The following is a 20681-nucleotide window of genomic DNA, read 5'->3' on the forward strand; positions in this document are numbered from 1 at the left end:
TGTCTTTTGTATTTCTTTAAAGCAAATGGTACCATTGATCTTTAGGTTCTCCTTTGGGTGACTTTCAGCTAAAATAAGTTTTTGGTCCTTAAGCTAATGCAAAACATATGTGTATTTTCAAAATTAGTTTCATTTCAAAATCTTCAAAGTGAGTTCACAACTTTTTAAAAATTTTTTAAAAAGCAGGGATACAAACAGTTACTTATACACCCATGTTTATTAGCAGCATTATTCACAGTAACCAAAAGGTGGAAGAACTCAAGTGTCCATTGTTGTGTGAGTGGATAAAGAAAATATGGTATATACACAAATGAATATTATTCAGCCTTTAAAAGGATTGTAACACATGTTACAACATGGATGAACCTTGAAGATGTTATGCTAAGTGAAATAAGCAGGACTCATATTTTTGTCACAAAAGGACAAATACTGTATGATTCCACTTATATGAAATATCTAGTCAAATTCACATAGAAAGTAGAATAGTGGTTGCCAGGACTTGGGGGAAACGGAAGTGGGAAGTTATGGATAGAGTTTCAGTTTTGGGCTTTCCATGTGGCTCCGTGGTAAAGAATCTGTCTGCAATTCAGGAGATTCAGGAACTATGGGTTTGATCCCTGGGTCGGGCAGATCTCCTGGGGAAGGAAATGGCAACCCACTCCAGTATTCTTGGCTGGAAAATCCCATGGACAGAGGAGCCTAGTGGGCTACAGTCCCATGGAGTTGCAGAGATTTGCAAGAAAAGTTCTGGAGATGGATGGTGAGGCTGGTTGCACAACAATGAGTAAATGTACTCAATGCCATTGAACTAACCTTAAAATGGTTAAAATTATCCATTTAATTAGGTATATCTTGTCACAATTTTTTTTAAACTTAGGTAGATTTTTTATATTGAGATACAAGTCACCATTTTAACTATTCCACAGTGTACAATTCAGTGATGTTTAGTTTATTCACAAAATTGTACAACTATTAGCATCAATTCTAGAACATTTCCATCATCCCAAAAGATAGACCCCATCACCATTAGCAATCACTACCAATTTCCCCATCCCCATCCCCTGGAAACCAGTAATATACTTTCTCTGTAGATTTGCCTATTTTGAATATTTCATATAAATGGAATCATACAGTATGTGACATTTTGTGTCTGGCTTCTTTCAAATAGCATGTTTTCAAGGTTCATCCATGTTGTATCATGTGTCAAATCTTATTCCTTTTTAAGGGTGAATATTCTATATTGTACATATACAAAATGCACAAAATGGAATTTTCCTTTATTCACTTATCAGTTGATAATATCATTTGGTATTTGGATGGTTTTCACTTTTAGGTTAATATGAATATTAACCTGTTGTGAACATTCTTGTCCATGTTTTTTGGTGAGCATGTCCTCTTAGGTATATAATAGAATTGCTGGGTCACGTAGTACTGTTTAACCATTTGAGGAACTGACAGCAGCTCCTCATTTTATCGTCCTATCTGTAATTTAGGAGAGCCTCACTTCTGTGTGTCTTTGCCAATACTTGTTAATTTCCGTTTTGTTGCCTGTTGTTTGTAGACATCCTAGTGGGTTTAGAGTGGTATCTTATGGTTTTGATTTGCATTTCCATAATGACTAATCGTATAGAGCATCTTTTTGTATCCTTATTTGCCATTTATATAGACTTTTTTTTTTTTTTTAAGAAATGTCTATGCAAATCCTTTGCCTATTTTTGAATCAGGATGACTGTTCTATTATTGAGTTGTAAGAGTTCTTTATAAATTCTGGACACAGTACTCTTGATCAAATGTATAATTTGCAAATTTCTGCCATTCTGTGGGCTCTCTTTTCACTTTCGTGATTGTGTCTTGATGCACAAAAGTTTTAGTGTTAATGAAGTCCAGTTTATCAGTTTTTTGGTTTTTTTTTTGGTGCTTTGTTTGGTGTCCTATCTAAGCATTAATATCAAGTCCAAAGTTATGAATTAACAATATGTTTTCTTCTTCTAAAAGTTTTATAGTTGCACTTTCACATTCAGTTCTTTGGCCTTTCTTGAACTTTTGTATGTGGTGTGAGGTAAGATTTCAGTGTCATTCTTTTTTGCATGTGAGTATTTAGTGACTGAGCATCATATTCTTTCCCCACTGAATTGTCTTGGCACCCCCTATTGAAAATTCAGTGAACAATGATGTATGGGTCTATTTTTGAGCTTTCTCGTCTGTTGGTCTATTTTTCTATCCTAATGGCAGTAGCACACAGTTTTGATTACTGTAGCTTTATCATATTGAGTTTTTAGATCAGAATGTATGAGTTCTCCAACTTTGTTCTTTTTAAAGGTTTATTGACTAGTCATTGTCCCTTGGAATTCCTCACGAATTTTAAGACCAGCTTTTCCATTTCAGGGAGGGGACGGCAGGGGAAGGTAGTTGGTATTGAAAGAGTTAATTCTTAGGTACGTTGATAAGAAGTCTGGGGGTCCCCAGGAGGAGAAAAGGACAAACTTTTTTCTACATTCCTTCATGTTAGTCACATAAAACATTTTTTTGTTTAAGCCCAGAGCTGATGATTATACAACAAAACAATTCATCTTGCTCTCAGATAAGTTTTTCCTTAAACTCTGTACCAATGATTATATAACAACAAGGTGTCTTGCTTGAGGACATGTTTCTCTTAAGAACCTTCTGACTAATCCTGCCATCTTAAAATGTAAATTGTGGGAGTGGGTCTGGTAGGACCTTTACAAACTTGAGACATTCTTTTGATTTATTGTTAATAACCAATTGAAAAAGTATATAGCTCTCTTGCTAACACTAGTGAGGGGCATTCTCCATCCCCTTTCTGATGTCTGTGTCAGAAGCTTTCTGCTCTTTTTCACTGTAGTAGAACTTTTGCACACAAAAGCTCTGAGTAATCAAGCCTGGAAGCTAAATCTTTGGAGATCACCACCATAAACTATCAGCGTCTTGCTAAGGATTGCACTGAACTTATAGGTCATTTTGGGTGTAGTAAGAGACATTACTTTGCCAACAAAGGTCCATCTCGTCAAGGCTATGGTTTTTCCAGTGGTCATGTATGGATGTGAGAGTTGGACTGTGAGGAAAGCTGAGCACCGAAAAATTGATACTTTTGAACTATGGTGTTGGAGAAGACTCTTGAGAGTCCCTTGGACTGCAAGGAGATCCAACCAGTCCGTCCTAAAGGAGATCAGTCCTGGGTGTTCATTGGAAGGACTGATGCTGAAGTTGAAACTCCAATACTTTGGCCACCTGATGCGAAGAGTTGACTCATTGGAAAAGACCCTGATGCTGGGAGGGATTGGGGGCAGGAGGAGAAGGGGACGACAGAGGATGAGATGGCTCAATGGCATCACCGACTTGATGGGCATGAGTTTGAGTAAACTCCGGGTGTTGGTGATGGACAGGGAGGCCTGGCGTGCTGCGATTCATGGGGTCGCAAAGAGTCGGACACGACTGAGCGACTGAACTGAAATGAACTGAACTGAACTGAAGACGATAATCTTAATAACTTAAGCCTTTTCTACCCATGAATATGGGGTGTCTTTACATTTAATTTCACTCTTAGACTATTCATTTCTCATGTATAAAATACATCTGATTTTTGTGTGTTGATTGTGTAACCTGAAACTTTGTTGAATTCATTGGCTCTAGTTTGTTTTGTTTTGGGGGTGTGTGTGTGTGTGTGTGTGTGTGTGTGTGTGTGTTACTCTTAAGAATTTTCTGTCTTAAGGATCATGTCATCTCCAGGTAGATAGTTTTCCTTTCCAGTTTGGATGTCTTTTATTTATTTTTCTTGCCTGATTTTCTGACTAGAACTTCTAGTATATCTTTGCTTTCTGTCTTCTTATCTTAGGAGGAAAGCTTTCAGCTCTTCACCTTTGAGTATATTACAGATTTTTCATAGACAACCTTTATCATGTTGTGGGATGTTCCCCTTTGTTGTGTGGAGTTTTTTGTTTGTTTGTTATTTGTTTAGTTTTGTTTTATCATAAAAAGATGTTGGATTCTGTCAAATGTTTTTTTCTTCATTGAGATGATTGTGGTATTTTATTCTTCATTCTATTATTGTAGTGTATTACATTGGTTGGTTTTCATATGTCAGTCCACTCTTGAATTACTGGGATAATTCCCACTTGGTCATGTTGCATAATGTCTTTATTATGTTGCTGGATACAGTGTACATTTTTTACTTCTTAAAGATTTTTTCATCTTTATTCATAAAGAATATTGGACTTTTCTAATGATGTCTTTCCAGCTTTGATAATGCTGATCTCATAGAAAATGTTTCCTTCTCTTCTATTTTTGAAAGAGTTTAAAAAGAATTAGTGTTGATACTACATTAAACATTTGATAGAACACTACAGTATTAGGTTATTCCACACCAGGTATTTGAACAGAGAATATAATATAAGGAATAGTTAACTATACTGTTAACTAGGCAACCAAAAGAGTGAAATGAGAACTCTAAGGCAGTGAATAGTGGCTCTCAAATTTAGATATGTGTCAAGGTCAGCTGGAGTGCTTGTTAAACACAGATTTCTGCTCACACCATCTGAGTCACTGACTCAGTAGGTTGGATGGTGCTAGGAAATCTGCATTTCTAACTGGTTCCCAAGACATGCTGATGTTGCTGATTCTGGGACCACAGTCTGAGAACCATGTATCATGGGAGTAAAAACTATAGTTTATATAGGATGAGGGAACAAAGGGAACAAATTCAAATTATTAAAATCTTAGGGAAGGTTCTCCATGTGGTTGGGTCTCAGACTTCTTCAAAGAATGACTGATGGTGTTTCTAGGCCTGGAAGTAAGGTGTGTAGGGATGGTGTATGGAGGTGATATAGTGTACCCAGGGTTCTGCCCATGATGGGAAAACTGCAAACTGGATTCAACTGCTGCTATGGGAAGGAACTACCTTTGTCAGGGTAAAGACATTTTTGGAATGAAGCTATGAAAAATGAGAAGACAGGACGAGTCAGTCAGGCCCTCTTCCTCTTCAGTTTGCAGCTTCCTTCTAGCACCCTTCATTGATAGAGCTAACATATGAGCTGACAAAAACAGAATGGGCATGCCAACTGAATGGCAAGTTGGAACTGAAAGACAATAACTGAATCACCGGTGGCTACTACTGGTGTGAGCTCCTGTGTGGCCACCAACAAACTCCGTTCTTCTATTTAATGAAATATAACTATCTTATTTGCAAGTGATGCGTCCGCCCTCTCCACAAAATTAGGAGGCACAAAATCTTAGTAGTCAGTTATCTGTCACTGGACTTAATCCCCAAACAGTCATAGTCCCATTTGAAAATTCTCTTACCAAAAGGTATAATTAACCTGCAATAAAACTTGTATAAAATCAGAAGAGAAGAAAATGCTAACTCTACATGTACACACCAGCAAAAGGAAGGAGATGATAGTCACCTGCTCTGTCCTCTTCTGTGACTGGTCACATGACCTTCAGTTCAGGTCAGTCACTTAGTCATGTCTGACTCTGCAATCCCATGGACTGCAGCACACCAGACTTCCCTGTCCATCACCAATTCCCAGAGCTTGCTCAAACTCATGTCCATCGAGTCACTGATGCCATCCAACCATCTCATCCTCTGTCATCCCCTTCTCCTCCTGCCCTCAATCTTTCCCAGTATCAGGGGCTTTTCCAATGAGTCAGTTCTTTTCATCAGGTGGCCAAAGTATTGGAGACAAATGGGTTGTGCTGCCAATGAATATTCAGGACTGATCTCCTTTAGGATGGACTGGTTGGATCTCCTTGCAGTCCAAGGGACTCTCAAGAGTCTTCTCTAACACCACAGTTCAAAAGCATCAATTTAGGTGCTCAGCTTTCATTATGGTTCAGCTCACATCCATAGCTTTGACTAGATGGACGTTTGTTGGCAAAGTAACGTCTCTGCTTTTTAATATGCTGTCTAGGTTAGTCATAGCTTTTCTTCCAAGGAGCAAGCGTCTTAATTTCATGGCTGCAGTCACCATCTGCAGTGATTTTGGAGCCCAAGAAAATGAAATCTGTCACTGTTTCCATTGTTTCCCTATCTATTTGCCATGAAGTGATGGGACGAGATGCCATGATCTTTGTTTTTTGAATGTTATGTTTTAAGTCAACTTTTTCACTGTCCTCTTTCACCTTCATCAAGAGACTCTTTATTCCTCTTCGCTTTCTGCCATGAGAGTGGTGTCATCTGCATATCTGAGGTTGTTGATATTTCTCCCAGCAATCTTGTTTGTAGCTTGTGCTTCATCCAGCCTGGCATTTTGCTGATGTACTCTGCATATAAGTTAAATAAGCAAGGTAACAATATACAGCCTCAATGTACTCCTTGCCTCAATGTACTTCTTTCCCAATTTTGAACCAGTCCCTTGTTCCATGTCCGGTTCTAACTGTTGCTTCTTGACCTGCATACAGATTTCTCAGGAGGCAGGTAAGATGGTCTGGTAGTCCCACCTCTTTAAGAATTTCCTACAGTTTGTTGTGATCCACTCAGTCAAAGGTTTTGGCATAGTGAATGATGCAGAAGTAGATATTTTTCTGGAATTGGCTAATATCTAAAACTTCTGCTTCTACCCATTCCATTTCCTTGACCTTCAATAGACCTTCAGCTTGTTGGGGTTTTCTGACAGGTGACCAAGATCTAAATTACTAATGGATCTGCACCCTCAGTAGTTGTACCATCATCATCATTATTATTATTATTGGTACCTGTAATTTTTCAGTAATCTTGCTACTAGGCATGCAGTACTAAGAAATAGCTCAGAGAATCCCTGGAGTTCTGGACATAGCTGTCCTTTCCCCTCACTGGCAGCACAACCCATTTGCCTCCTGCCTCCGTGGCATGAGGAGGCCAAGCAGGAGTCTCATATTCCAGTGCAATGAAACCGTAGATGTGTCACCTCACAGCAGCATTATCCACTTCTCTCTGACTGGCATCTCTCAGAATTGCAAAGAGGGTTAATGTTCTTAGGTGTGATGGAAAGAGAAGCCCCTTCACTTCCTCCCTTGCGTCTTAATTTCTTATATTCTGGCTCTGAGAGTTTGCTATATCATTTCCCATGCAAAGCTGTGGAGCTTGGATTTTATTCCTTTTAGCTTTTTTCTTTCTCAGTTCTATGATTAAGTCAGAGGGAATGACCATCTTGGCTAGGTCTCCCTGTCTCTTTCTAGCTTGCTTGTGTTTGAAAACCTTTCCTCCTTTCTTTTTATTTTTAATGCTTATGTGTTTGCCTGATCCTCCTTGATGTTGAGCCCAGAAATCTTCTATCTCACTCTTATTACCAGAGCAGCTCCACTGGGATGGCCTGAGCTGTGAGGTTCTCTGCAGTGACTCTCACATGGCTTATGTGTCAGCTAAGAATAACTGTGCATGTTTATCTTTGGGATACTAAAATACATGGGTTTCTAATACTGGTTGTTATCATTTTAGTTCCAATAACTTGATTTTATATTTTGGTCATTTGGGCTAAGAAGAATAAAAAGGATAAAACATTTTCTAAAATTTTAAAAAGGAGCATAACTTGTAAAAATGTTATGAACAACCCCATGAGATTTGAGGGGCAGAGGTGAGGTGACATGGAGATTATTAGTCTGTTCATACTTAAGTATGAATTGATATTTTCTTTTCAACTCTGCCTGGGATTAGCTTCATTAAGTTGAATCATTTATAATGCTCAAGAACATGAACAGGTAAAGATAAATGTATTACAAAATATTAAGATGCATTTGATGTATTGGGGTACTTCAGTATGTTAGCTATCTGGGGATTTTTTTTTATGGGTTATGTGTGTATATCTGCTTTAATGGTCATCACAGCCATTTTTAAAAAGCTGTTACTTGTCTTGGAAAGAGGGTAATAATGATTAGAGTCACTGTGTTCTAAAATATGACCACTAGATGACAGTGGTTAGACAGTGGTTTTCAAGGTTAGGCCTAATGCAGAGCATTGCATGATTCTATTAGAACTTTCACTTTAAAAAAAAGAAAGAATTTTGTGACAATGGGCATTTTTAAATATCTGCATACCAAAATTCTTGCGCAGTACATAAAAAGAGGAGTAAAAGAGAAGAGTGGTAAGAGCATAAAAAGTACATTCATTATTTTCTGGCCGTAGTAATTTTAGAAGACAGCATTGTCCTCTTCTGTCATGTAAGAGTACTTGAGTCTTCCTTGTTCTACTCTGACTTTTCTATCTGTGTGACAAGCTGCCAAAATTTCACTTAGGGAAGTTCTAAGTCTCGCCAATTGCTATTTTCAAACTTGAGAGTTTAGGGTATCAGCAAAGATAATTGTGAATTTTCTGTTGTATGGCTGTTGCTTTGTAATTATATAAAAAATTATATAATTTAACTATATTAAAAATTATATATTTAATTATATTTAAAAAGCCTTTGTCTAAATAGACTTAAAATCTACTTTCCTGCAGTTAAAAACACAAGAAATATTCTTTCCCTCAGAGTTTTTAAGAGACCAAAATTCACTTGAAAAGATGATGATTGGGGCCTGGTCCCAGCTTACTGGTGGCAGTCTTCACTAAGATGATCGTGGCAGCTCATCAGGTAATAGAGCCCAAAGGTGGTCTCGGGACGCTGTCCAAAGTCGGCAGCAGACACCAGAGCCTGTGAGGCACGTCATTCAGCTTCCTCTGGTATATGCTGATGGCAGAACTCTTCCACTATGTACCTCAAGTTTGCCTAAGAAGATACACGCAGGAACCTTCTTCAGAATCGCTGCACCATTAATAAACAAAAGAAAGGAATATTCAGAAAGGAGAATTGTAGGTTATTCTATTCAGGCAATGTATGATGGAATGGAGAATTACAAGCATTTTGTTTTTTGGTGCAAAAAATCAGATATAATGTCAAGGAGATCTGAATACTGCAAAACACGATTAGAAATTGGATTTCCACCTGTACTGAAGTGCAGTACACCAGTAGTAACCGTAGTGAAACCACACTTGGTGAAGGTATCCTGTGCTGATGGGAAGCTCTTCATTTGGAGACTATTTGGCAAGTTCACCCAGGTCTTCCTGGCTACCCAATAACTTGTACTTTGGATTTTTCAATTTCTTTTGAATTTTACTCACTTCTACACTCTCAGCTTGCCACAGTGTTTTTCAGTGAAGTTGTAAAGCAGATGGTGGCTGTCTTTGAAAGCAGCGCATGTAAGCTGTATGTTCCAGAAACAAACATACCTCGGGAATTGATGCTTCATCATCTAGTGGTCATGTATGGATGTGAGAGTTGGACTACAAAGAAAGCTGAGCGCCAAAGAATTGATGCCTTTGAACTGTGGTGTTGGAGAAGACTCTTGAGAGTCCCTTGGACTGCAAGGAGATCCAACCAGTCCATCCTAAAGGAGATCAGTCCTGGGTGTTCATTGGAAGGACTGATGCTGAAGTTGAAACTCCAATACTTTGGCCACCTGATGCGAAGAGTTGACTCATTGGAAAAGCCCCTGATACTGGGAAAGATTGAGGGCAGATGGAGAATGGGATGACAGAGGATGAGATGGTTGGATGGCATCACCGACTCGATGGACATAGGTTTGGGTGGACTCCAAGAGTTGGTGATGGACAGTGAGGCCTGGTGTGCTGCAGTTCATGGGGTCGCAAAGAGTCGGACAAGACTGAGCGACTAAACTTAACTGAACTGAAGTTCATCACATGTAAAGAAAAAATGAAATGGTCACCTACTTGTATCTAGTTTATTCACTTTTAGGAAATGCTTTCATCATTTGCTTTCAGAAACCCAGCTTTGATTATAAGCCCATAACGTTGAAATTTTACACTTGGAATATGGAACCACATGTACATAGAATTCAATCAAGCATAATTCAGAGAAGTGTGTATGTTAGCATATTTACAATAATAAGATGTCATCACTGTTGCTAGAATACTGACATCACTCTTTTGAGCAGAAGTTGAAACTGTAAATGTAAACCTTCTGTCACCTCACCTGAAAGAGGTTGGCTGAGATACTCACGCAGTGTGTACTGTGTTAACCATGTCACGTTTAAGTTATTAATTTCAGACTACTTATAATTTATTGCCTTAGGGCCTGCCTCATGGCTTAGGATATTTGAGTAATAATCAGATATTTAAAGTAAAAACTGACTTAAAAATACTGTTAATGAAGTTTTCCTGGCACTTTTATTTTTTAAATTGTCCCTATGGGTAGTAGTAGATAATTCAGTATTATACTGAGGTTAACTTCCAGATAAACAACAATTGTATTTTTTCTTTTGGTGAGTGATCCAGAGGGTTTTTTTGTTCCAGAGTTTTAAGCTAATTTTCTCATAGTTTGCAACCCTGATACTCTGACTGCTGTGTCAGTAATGCTGAATTTGTGTCAGATTTTGTCTACAGCAGTGGGCGTTAGATCAAGATAAGTTGGTTGATATGTCTGCAGCACCATGCATCCTTATTTTCTATTTATTATGTGTATTCACTTTCAATAATGTATTTCAAACTGTTATTTTTATAAACAATCAACGTAAGGACTGAAGTGGTAACTTAAGTTAATTTGTTTATTTTTTGTACAGTTGAAAAAAAAAAAGATGAGGGGGAACAGACAGTGGAGGAGTAGGTGACAGTGGGATACATCTCTCTCCATGGATACATCAGGAATACACCTTCAGACACAGAAGTGCATACAGAACACCAGCTGAGAGTGTACAGGAAGACCTGACCAGTGGAAAAGCATATGTAGAACCATGCAAAACTCAGTAGGATGAAGGAACTAGGGGGGAAAACAGGAGTATTAGTAGGCGTGGACATATCCTTGGCAGGTGGGGGAATAGCAGCAGGGGCCCGATCCCCACAGCAGGGCAATTGTCTGAGTCAGAGGATATATGAAATTGACAGTGACATTTAGAGTTGGACAAATGTGGTTTATACAATGAAAATCTATTGTTATAACTGATAAGCAACACAATTCAGGAAAGCTAACATTTCCTATTTTGCTTTGGAGAGAGTCTTGAGGTTTACAAAGATGGAGGTTTCAGGAATTGCTAGCTAGGATGACCAATGATAACATTTTTAAAGTCCTGGAAAAGAAAATTCCTGAAAAGTAGATGAATTTGGATGACCTGTAACTTTGGTCTTTACACTAACAGGTGACCCGAACGCACCGTACATGGAGAGAGCATGGCCATACAGGGACGCCCAGCGGCCGCCAACACGACAGGCTGCCTTGCCGTCGGTTCCCAACCCTTAGAAAAGCAAATTCATGCCTTCAAAAATATTTTGGGTGCTTTATATATATCATATATAAGTATGTATGAGCTTGCCTTGTGGCTCAGATGGTGAAGCGTCTGCTTGCAATGCAGGAGACCCGGGTTTGATCCCTGAGTTGGGAAGATTCCCTGGAGGAGGGCATGGCCACCTACTCCAGCATTCTCACCTGGAGAATCCCCATAGACAGAGGAGCCTGGAGGGCTACAGTCCACGTGGTCACAAAGAGTCAGGCACGTCGCAGCGACTAAGCCAAGCACAGCGCAAGCTTTACATAGAGGATGGATAAACAACAAAGTCCTACTGCACAGCAAGGGACTGCATTTCATACCCTGTGATAAGCCTTATGGAAAAGAATACAAATAAAAGGCATATGTGTGTATATATATGTACATATAGCAATCACTTTTCTGTACAGAAGTAATTAACACAACACCATAAACGAACTCTGAAAAGTGAAAGTGTTACTCGTTCAGTCATGGCTGACTCTTTGGGATCCCATGGACTATAGCCTGCCAGGCTCCACTGTTTCATGGGATTTTTCAGACTAGAATACTGGAGTGGGTTGCCGTTTCTTTCTCCAGGGGATCTTCCGAACCCAGGGATTGAACCAGGGTCTCCTGCATTGCAGGCAGAGTCTTCACTGTCTGAATTGTACTCATTATTATACTACTTCAGTTTTAAAAAATCAAATTAAAAAAAAAAGGACAGGTTGGCCAGGTTAAGATATTATAAGGAAGCAATGTTCAAGCAGAGGTCTCAGGAGGAAGAAAGAGCCACGCTTGCCAAATATGGGCACAGGGGTCCACATAAATGAAGAGCAGGTTTACATGTCAAGTTAAGGTTCTGAGCAGGAGCCACATTTGGTGGCCACAAGCCCTCCAGGAGACGGCTTTGGTCTGGAAGGAAAGGCAGATGAGCAGGCAGAAAGGCTCAGGGCAAGGCCATGCACAGCCTGGCAAGGTGGGGGCAGAAGATGGGTTTCATTTGAACTGTCAGTCAGGGAAGGACGTTAGAGGGGTGACAGGGGGATCTGACTCTCTGGTTCAGCATGGAGACCGGACCCTGCCGCTCTGTGCGGGTGAGGAGCAGAGGTCTGGCTGGTGTGAGGGGAGACGCCGACCCAGGTCAGGACACAGTGCAAGGCGTGTCAGCAGGGCCTGCTGGTGCGTCAGGGCACACAAAGGCTCTGAGGGTGAGACCCAGATCCTGGTTTGAGCAGCTGGCTGGGTCGTGGGAGGAATGTGGTGGCTTTGCCTCACATGGGAGGGTGGGCTGCATTGAGGTGAATAAAAATGTCTGGTCCTTCCTGATACATTAAAAAAAAACGTTATTGGGGTATAGTTGCTTTACGGTGTTGCGCTGGTCTTTGCCATACAGGAGAGGGAATCAGCTGCACGTACACGCATCCCCTCTGTTTAATCTCCTTCCCTTTCAGGCCACCACGGGCGCCCTGCTGGCTCTGACGGTGAAGACTGCCTGCAGTGCCGGAGACCCGAGTTAAATCCTGTGTCGGGAAGACCCCTGGAGAAGGGAATGGCAACCCACTCCAGTATGCTTGCCTGGAGAATCCCATGGACAGGGGAGCCTGGGGGGCTGCAGCCCACGGGGCTGCACCGCGTCGGACATGACCGCGTGACTGACACCTTTGCTGGGTCGCGGGGCACTGAGTGCAGCCGCCTGAGCTACGCCGGCCGTGCTCATCGGCTACCCCCAGTGTCAACAGGCACGTGCGCCAGCCCCGGCCTCTCATCCATCCTCTCCCTCCTCGGTGTCTGTGCATTTGTTCCTTTGTTCTCTATGTCTGAATATATATTTCCGCTTTGTAAATAAGATAATCTATATCAATTTTTTTGACTTCCATATATATATGCATTAACACATGATATTTGTTTTTCTCTTTTTTAGACATTCAAGTGAGGGTGTTGAATAAACATTTTGGAACTCAAGGCCAATCCGAAAATTGGGACTCCTAAGTAGACAGATGGTTTCAAAGCTCAGGAATTAAATGAGATAAATTAGGGCAAGTGTTTACACAGAAACAGAAAAGGACCTAATACTAATCAGGGGACATTTCCAAATAGGAAGGTCCCGGGGAAGAGGAGACGTTCACAGAGCAGGAGACTGAGACAGTGCAACCCCTGCAGTCAGAGTAAGGCGAAGCATCCCTCACTGCAGTCAGGGAGTAATGCCTAGGACCTTGGAAAACCAGCTGCATTGGGTTAACATTAATTACTTTCTTGCAGATGTTCACTGCTGTTCTAATTCTGCAAAAGTCTAAATTATATACTTCAGTTCAGTTCAGTTCAGTCACTCAGTCATGTCCGACTCTTTGCGAACCCATGAATTGCAGCACACCAGGCCTCCCTGTCCATCAATTGTTTTCAAACATTGTATTTAGCTACTAATACATCTAGTATTTCCACAGTGTCTGATTTCTGCCCAGTTTTCAAGTACTTTCAAGGGATTTAAAGATAACCAAGAAAATTAAGCATTGTTATATAGGTCTTTGATACCAGGTGACAATTTGAGTAAAAATTTTCCTACTTTTCCTATTTGTAGCATTGTGTTTCCCCAGTTATGTTTGATTTTAACTCTGAAAACAAGATGTATCTAAGAAAGTAAGAAGAGCAAAATTAATAGTCATCAGGGAGTTCGTGCTTTTCAGTGTATTTATTAGAAACTGAGATGATGATAATAATGATTCAAGAGCAAATCCTTCTGAACCAAATTTGTCAACTTGTAAACTGGTAAATATTTCAATGAGACATTCACAATGTTCATATTACTCAGAGCTTCACAGAACTGAATTACGTTCTTGTGAAAAACCAAACAAACAAACAAACTTCTCTTGTTCCTACCACAATACTGATCTGAATATGCTTTGCAAAGCTTCCCCTCTTTTAAAACACTGGAATGCTTGCTGGTTTACTATTACTCTCTCATTCCAGCTACCAGCAGCATTCACCCACAGGGATTTGAGAAAATCATTTATTTATCTCATTATGATACAATATACCTGAAAAATATTTATATTTTTTACCAATTGTGCACTAATACTCTAAGGAAATCTCTTTAAAGAAAGAAAATTTTAATACTTAGAAGATTATGTTCACAGGATTTTTACTAATTACATTTCATGCATAAAGAGAGAACATCCAGGACTTCCCTGGTGGTCCAGTGGTTAAGAATCCACCTGCCAATGCAGCGGACACAGGTTCAATCCTTGGTCTGGAAGGATTCCACATGCTTCAGAGCAACTAAACCTGGGAGCCACAACCACTAAGCTTGTGCTCTAGAGCTCAGGAGCCACAACAAGAGGAGCCAGTGAAATGAGGATCTCACACACCACAACTTCAGAGTAGACCCTGCTTACCACAGTTAGAGAAAAGCCTATGCAGCAACAAAGACCCAGAACAGCCAAACATAAATAAATAAATGTTGTTTTTTTTTTTAACAGAGAGACACAGAGAGAGAATGTCCAGGAATGTTAAAGTCAAATGGCTGTGTAGACTCAACCACTGTAGATAAAAAATTATAGTAGATAACAATTATAGAGCCAGATGAAATAAAAAGTTGAAAATGTAAAGGCAATAGAAATTATCCAAAATCAGATAGAGGCTACAGGAAATTTTGCTCTTTAAAAAAAAAAAAAACTGTTCTTAAGAGTAAGAAATGTGTTTGCAACAAAAAGAATAAAATACCTAGGAATAAGCCTACCTAAAGACACATAAGACCTGTATGCAGAAAACAGTAAGACTCTGATGAAAGAAACCAAAGATGACACAAACAGATGGAAAGACATACCACGTTCCCAGACTGGAAGAATAAATACTGTGAAAATGACTATACTACCTAAAGCAAACTACAGATTCAATGCAGTCCCTATAAATTACCAAAGATATTTTTTTTCACAGACCTAGAACAAATAATTTTACAATTTGTTTGGAAGCACAAAAGACCCCAAGTAGCCAAAGCAATCTTAAGAAAGAAAAACAGAGCTGGAGGAATCAACCTTCCTGGCTTCAGACACACTACAAAGCTACAGTCATTGAAACAGTATGGCACTGGCACAAAAACAGAAATACACATCAATGGAACAAGGCAGAAAGCCCAGAGATAAACTCATGCACATACTGGCACCTTATCTTTGACAAAGGAGCAAGAACATACAATGAAGAAAAGACAGACTCTTCAATAAGTGGTGCTGAGAAAACTGGACAGCTATGTGTAAAAGAATGAAATTAGAACACTTCCTAACACCATACACAAAAATAAACTCAACATGGATGAAAGGTCTAAATGCAAGACCAGAAACAATAAAACTTTTAGAGTTAAACATAGGTAGTATTCTGTATGACATAAATCACAGTAAGATCCTCTATGACCCGCCTCACAGAGTAATGGAAATAAAAACAAAAATAAACATATGGAGCCTAATTAAACTTAAAAGCTTTTGTACAGCAAGGGAAACTACAAACAAGATGAAAAGGGAACCGTCAGAATGAGAGAAAATAATTGCAAATGAAGCAACTGACAAAGGATTTATCTCCAAAATATATAAGCAGCTCATGCAGCTCAATATTGGAAAAACAACACAATCAAAACATGGGCAGAAGACCTAAACAGACATTTGTCCAAGGAAGATGTACAGATGACCAATAAACACATGAAAAGATGCTCAACATCACTCATTATTAGAGCAATTAAAATTAAAACTATATGAGGTATCACTTCACATGGTTAGAATAAAAGTTTTAGTCACTCAGTCAGGTCCAACTGCAACCCCATGGACCCCTAACCCACCAGGTTTCTCTGTCCATGAAATTTTCCAGGCAAGAATACTGGAATGGGTTGCCATTTCCTTCCCCAAGGGATCTTCCCAACCCAGAGATTGAACCTGGGACTCCTGAACTGCAGGCAGATTCTTTACTGTCTGGGCCACCAGGGAAGCCCTCAGTTAGGATGAAGTGAAGTGAAGCGAAAGTTGATCGGTCATGTCTGACTCTTTGCAACCCCATGGACTATACAGTCCGTGGAATTCTCCAGTCCAGAATACTGGAGTGCGTAGCCTTTCCCTTCTTCAGGAGATCTTCCCAAGCCAGGGATCGAACCCAGGTCTCCCTCATTGCAGGCAGATTCTTTACCAGCTGAGCCACAAGGGAAGCCCAAGAATAGTGGAGTGGGTAGCCTACCCCTTCTCCAGTGGATCTTCCTAACCCAGAAATCAAACTGGGGTCTCCTGCATTACAGGCAGATTCTTACCAATGGAGCTATCAGGGAAGCCCTCAATTAGAATGGCCATCATCAAAAAAAAAAGCAAAAATCTACAAACAATAAATGCTGGAGAGGATGTGGAGAAAAGGGAACACTCTTGCACTGTTAAAGGGAATGTAAATTCATACAGCTACTGTGAAGAACAGTATGGAGATTCCTTAAAAAATTAGGAATAAATCAACAACATGACTCAGCAATCCCTGGGCATATACCCTGAGAAAACCACAACTCAAAAATACACATGTACCTCAGCGTTCACTGCATCTTTATTTATAATAATGCTGGACATAGGAGCAACCTAGATGTCCATCAACAGCTGAATGGATAAAGAAGATGTGTTACATACATACAATGGAATATTACTCAGTCATGAAAAGGAATGACTTTGAGTCAGTTATAGTGAGGTGGATGAACACAGAGTTTGTTATACAGAGTGAAGTAAGTCAAAAGAAGTATTGTATATGTGTGTGTCAATCAGTTGTGTCTGACCATTTGTGACCCAATGGTCTGTGTGTAGCCTGCCAGGCTCCCCTGTCCGTGAGATTTCTCCAGCCGCAATACTGGAGTGGGTTGCCATATCCTACTCAAGGGTATCTTCCTGACCCAGGAATCACACTTGGTCTCTTACATTGGCAGGCAGATTCTGAGCCACCTGGGAATACTAAAGCATATGTAGAGAATCTAGAAGAACGGTCCTGATGAGCCTAGTGGAGAGCAGACTTGTGGATGCGGGGAGGAAGGAGAGGGTGGGGCAGACTGGGAGGTCACACTGACATGTACACACAGCCCTGTGTGAGACAGCGAGTGGGAAGCTGCTGTGAGCACAGGGAGCTCTGCCCCGCGCTCTGTGATGACCCAGTGGGGCGGGTGTGGGGGTGGGAGGGAGGCTCCAGCGGGAGGGCGTATATATAATTATCAGTGATTCGCGTTGTTCTAAAACCAACAAAACATTATAAAGCAATTTCCGCCATGAAAAAAAAAGTGTGAATGTGAGGCTTTCAGACCTGAATTTGTGGCTCTTTGATTCCTGATCTTCTCAACCCCCATAGCTACAATGATGCAAATCAGCAGAAGAAAACTATGGTATCAAGGGACAGCAAGGGAATTCCAGAAAAACATTTACCTCTGCTTCACTGACTACACTAAAGCCTTTGACTGCATGGATCACAACAAACTGTGGAAAGTTCTTAAAAAGATGGGAATACCAGACTATCTTATCTGTCTCCTGAGAAACCTGTATGCAGGTCAAGAAACAACAGTTAGAACCTTGTATGGAACAACTGACCAGTTCAGGTTGAGAAAGGAGTATTCCAAGGATGTTTATTGCCACCCTGTTTACTTAACTTAGATGTTAAGTACATCATGTGAAATGCCAGGCTGGATGAGTTACAAGCTGGAAACAAGATTGCTGGGAGAAATATCAACAACCTCAGATATGTGTATGATACTACTCTAATGGCAGAAAGTGAAGAGGAACTAAAGAGCTTATTGATGAGGGTGGAGGAGAGTGAAAAAGCCGGCTTAAAACTCATTATTAAAAAAACTAAGATCATGGCATCTGGTCCCATCACTTAATGGCAAATAGAAGGGGGAAAGGTGGAAACAATAACAGATTTCCTCTTCTTAGGCTTTAAAATCACTGCCGCTGGTGACTGCAGCCAAGAAATTAGAAGACAGTTGCTTCTTGGCAGGAAAGCTGTTAACAAACCTAGACAGTGTCTTAAAGAGCAAAGACGTCACTTTGCCGACAAAGGTCCGACTAGTCAAAGCTATGGTCTTCCATCTCATTAGAACTAGTTCAAATGAATTCTTTTTAACGGCTGAGTAATATTCCATGGTGTATATGTACCACAGCTTTCTTATCCATTTGTCTGCGGATGGGCATCTAGGTTGCTTCCATGTCCTGGCTATTATAAACAGTGCTGTGATGAACATTGGGGTGCACGTGTCTCTTTCAGATCTGGTTTCCTCAGTGTGTATGCCCAGAAGTGGGATTGCTGGGTCATATGGCAGTTCTATTTCCAGTTTTTTAAGAAATCTCCACACTATTTTCCATAGCGGCTATGCATGAGACAAGTGCTCGGGCCTGGTGCACTGGGAAGACCCAGAGGAATCGGGTGGAGAGGGAGGTGGGAGGTGGGGATCGGCATGGGGAATACGTGTAAATCTATGGCTGATTCATATCAATGTATGACAAAACCCACTGGAAAAATAAATAAATAAATAAAGGGGAAAAAAATTCTAAAATGGAAAAAAAAAAAAAGCTATGGTCTTTCCAGTAGTCATGTACAGATGTGAGAGTTGGACCATAAAGAAAGTTGAGCTTTTGAACTGTGGTGCTTTTGAACTGTGGTGCTGGAGAAGACTCTTGAGAGTCCCTTTGACAGCAAGGATATCAAACCAGTCAATCCTAAAGGAAATCAACCCTGAGTATTCATTGGAAATACTGATACTGAAGCTCCAACACGTGTGCCACCTGATGGGAAGAGCTGACTCATTAGAAAAGATCCTGATGCCAGGAAAGATTGAAGGCAGAAGGAGAAGGGGGGCGACAGCGGATGAGATGGTTGGATGGTATCACCAATGCAACATACATGAACTCGGGTAAACTCCAGGAGATGGCAAGGGACCGGGAAGCCTGCAGTTCATGGGGTCTCAAAGAGCCAGACAGGACTTGGTGACTGACCCACAACAACAACAAATGAACACTGGATTGTTCACTAAGTGGCAAGTAGCAGTAAAATGCTATAATACATATCTATTTTGTGATTTTGGGGAAATAATGTATGAAACATATGCTTACAGATATTTCCTAACAATATGTTGGACTTTGAAGCTGTCTTTAAAAATGTTTCCTCAAAATGTAATAAGGCTAAATCCTAAAATAATGTATATACATAGGAAAGTGTACAAATGAAAGTGAAAGTCACTCAGTCGTGTGTGACTCTTTGTGACCCCATGGATTATACATGGATTTCTCCAGGCCAGAATACTGTAGTGGGTAGCCTTTCTCTTCTCCAGGGATCGAACCCAGGTCTCCCACATTGCAGGCGGATTCTTTACTAGCTGAGCCACCAGAGAAGCCCAAGAATACCAGATTGGGTAGCCTATCCCTTCTCCAGCAGATCTTTCCAAACCAGGAATCAAACCAGGGTCTCCTGCATTGCAAGCGGATTCTTCACCAACCGAGCTATGAGGGAAGCCCAAGTGTACAAATGATGGTGCACGTATATGATTTCTCCAAAACTTCTCCTGTTGGGTAATCATTTCTTTCCTAAATAAACTATTTTGTAACATAAGATACATAACAGTTTAATATATTTAGTGAATGGTATGTGTGTTAGTCGCTCAGTCGTGTGGAACTCTTTGCGACCCCATTGACCATAGCCTGTCAGGCTCCTCCATCCATGGGATTTTCCAGGGAAGAATACTGGAGCAGGTTGCCATTTCCTTCTCCAAGTGAATGGTATAGATGCATATAAAACCTAGCCATGTGAAGCATGAAGCTAGAGGCTGGAGGAACTGAAAAAGTCTGAGTGTTAAAAACAACAAAGCAGAAAATAAATCATTAACTATGTGGTTAATCAACCCACTTTCCATAAGTCACCAGCTTTCTCAAAAGATTACACTGCTTTGATTGGTTCGATAATTAATGTTTCTTAAATCAACACAGAGCCAGGGGTTAGGCTACTGGTTCTGTTTGTTTTGTGCATTAATTCTGCCTGTGACTGGTGGCTCAGTATATTAATAAATGCTTGTCCATAACTGACCCTGTGTTTTCTTGCTTGAGAAACCAAAGTGGACAGTGGACATACTTAAATTGGATTGAACAGTGAACTTCAGTTCTTTCTAGGGACACGGTGAAACAAGCCTTTCAACTGACCACACACTAAACACCTTCTGATCTGCCCTGAAGTTAAACACCATCATCAAAATGTTTTGCGGAGACTATGTGAGTATAATGGCTATTTTCATAAAACTTTACAGTTTTTTGAGATGTGAACCTTGTTTACAAAATTTCATTTGTGGTACTTGGCATTTTCAATAAGAAATATTGGTGTTTTAATTTATCTTCATTAAAGTTTTAATGAGTAGGTGTTCAATGTAACTATTAAACAAAGTTTGTGTTATTAAATATCAAATTCATGCTAATTTTGAAATAATGTAT

The 20681-nt window shown here is 40.2% G+C and overlaps 1 protein-coding gene and 1 pseudogene across 1 annotated transcript in view; both read left to right on the top strand.

The window, feature by feature from the left end:
- The first annotated feature begins 8002 nt into the window (after window positions 1-8002).
- Window positions 8003-12740, top strand: LOC122685754 (annotated as a pseudogene).
- Window positions 12741-20233: 7493 nt separating this feature from the next.
- Window positions 20234-20681, top strand: part of ANXA10 (annexin A10) — a 74984-nt gene continuing 74536 nt past the window's right edge. The window contains exon 1 of the mRNA XM_043891242.1: window positions 20234-20465. Coding sequence (XP_043747177.1) covers window positions 20448-20465 — 18 coding nt within the window. The 5' untranslated portion in view covers window positions 20234-20447. The remainder of the gene's footprint in view (window positions 20466-20681) is intronic.

This window comes from Cervus elaphus, chromosome 29 (assembly GCF_910594005.1).
Source record: "Cervus elaphus chromosome 29, mCerEla1.1, whole genome shotgun sequence".
In the NCBI taxonomy this organism is placed as follows: domain Eukaryota; kingdom Metazoa; phylum Chordata; class Mammalia; order Artiodactyla; family Cervidae; genus Cervus; species Cervus elaphus.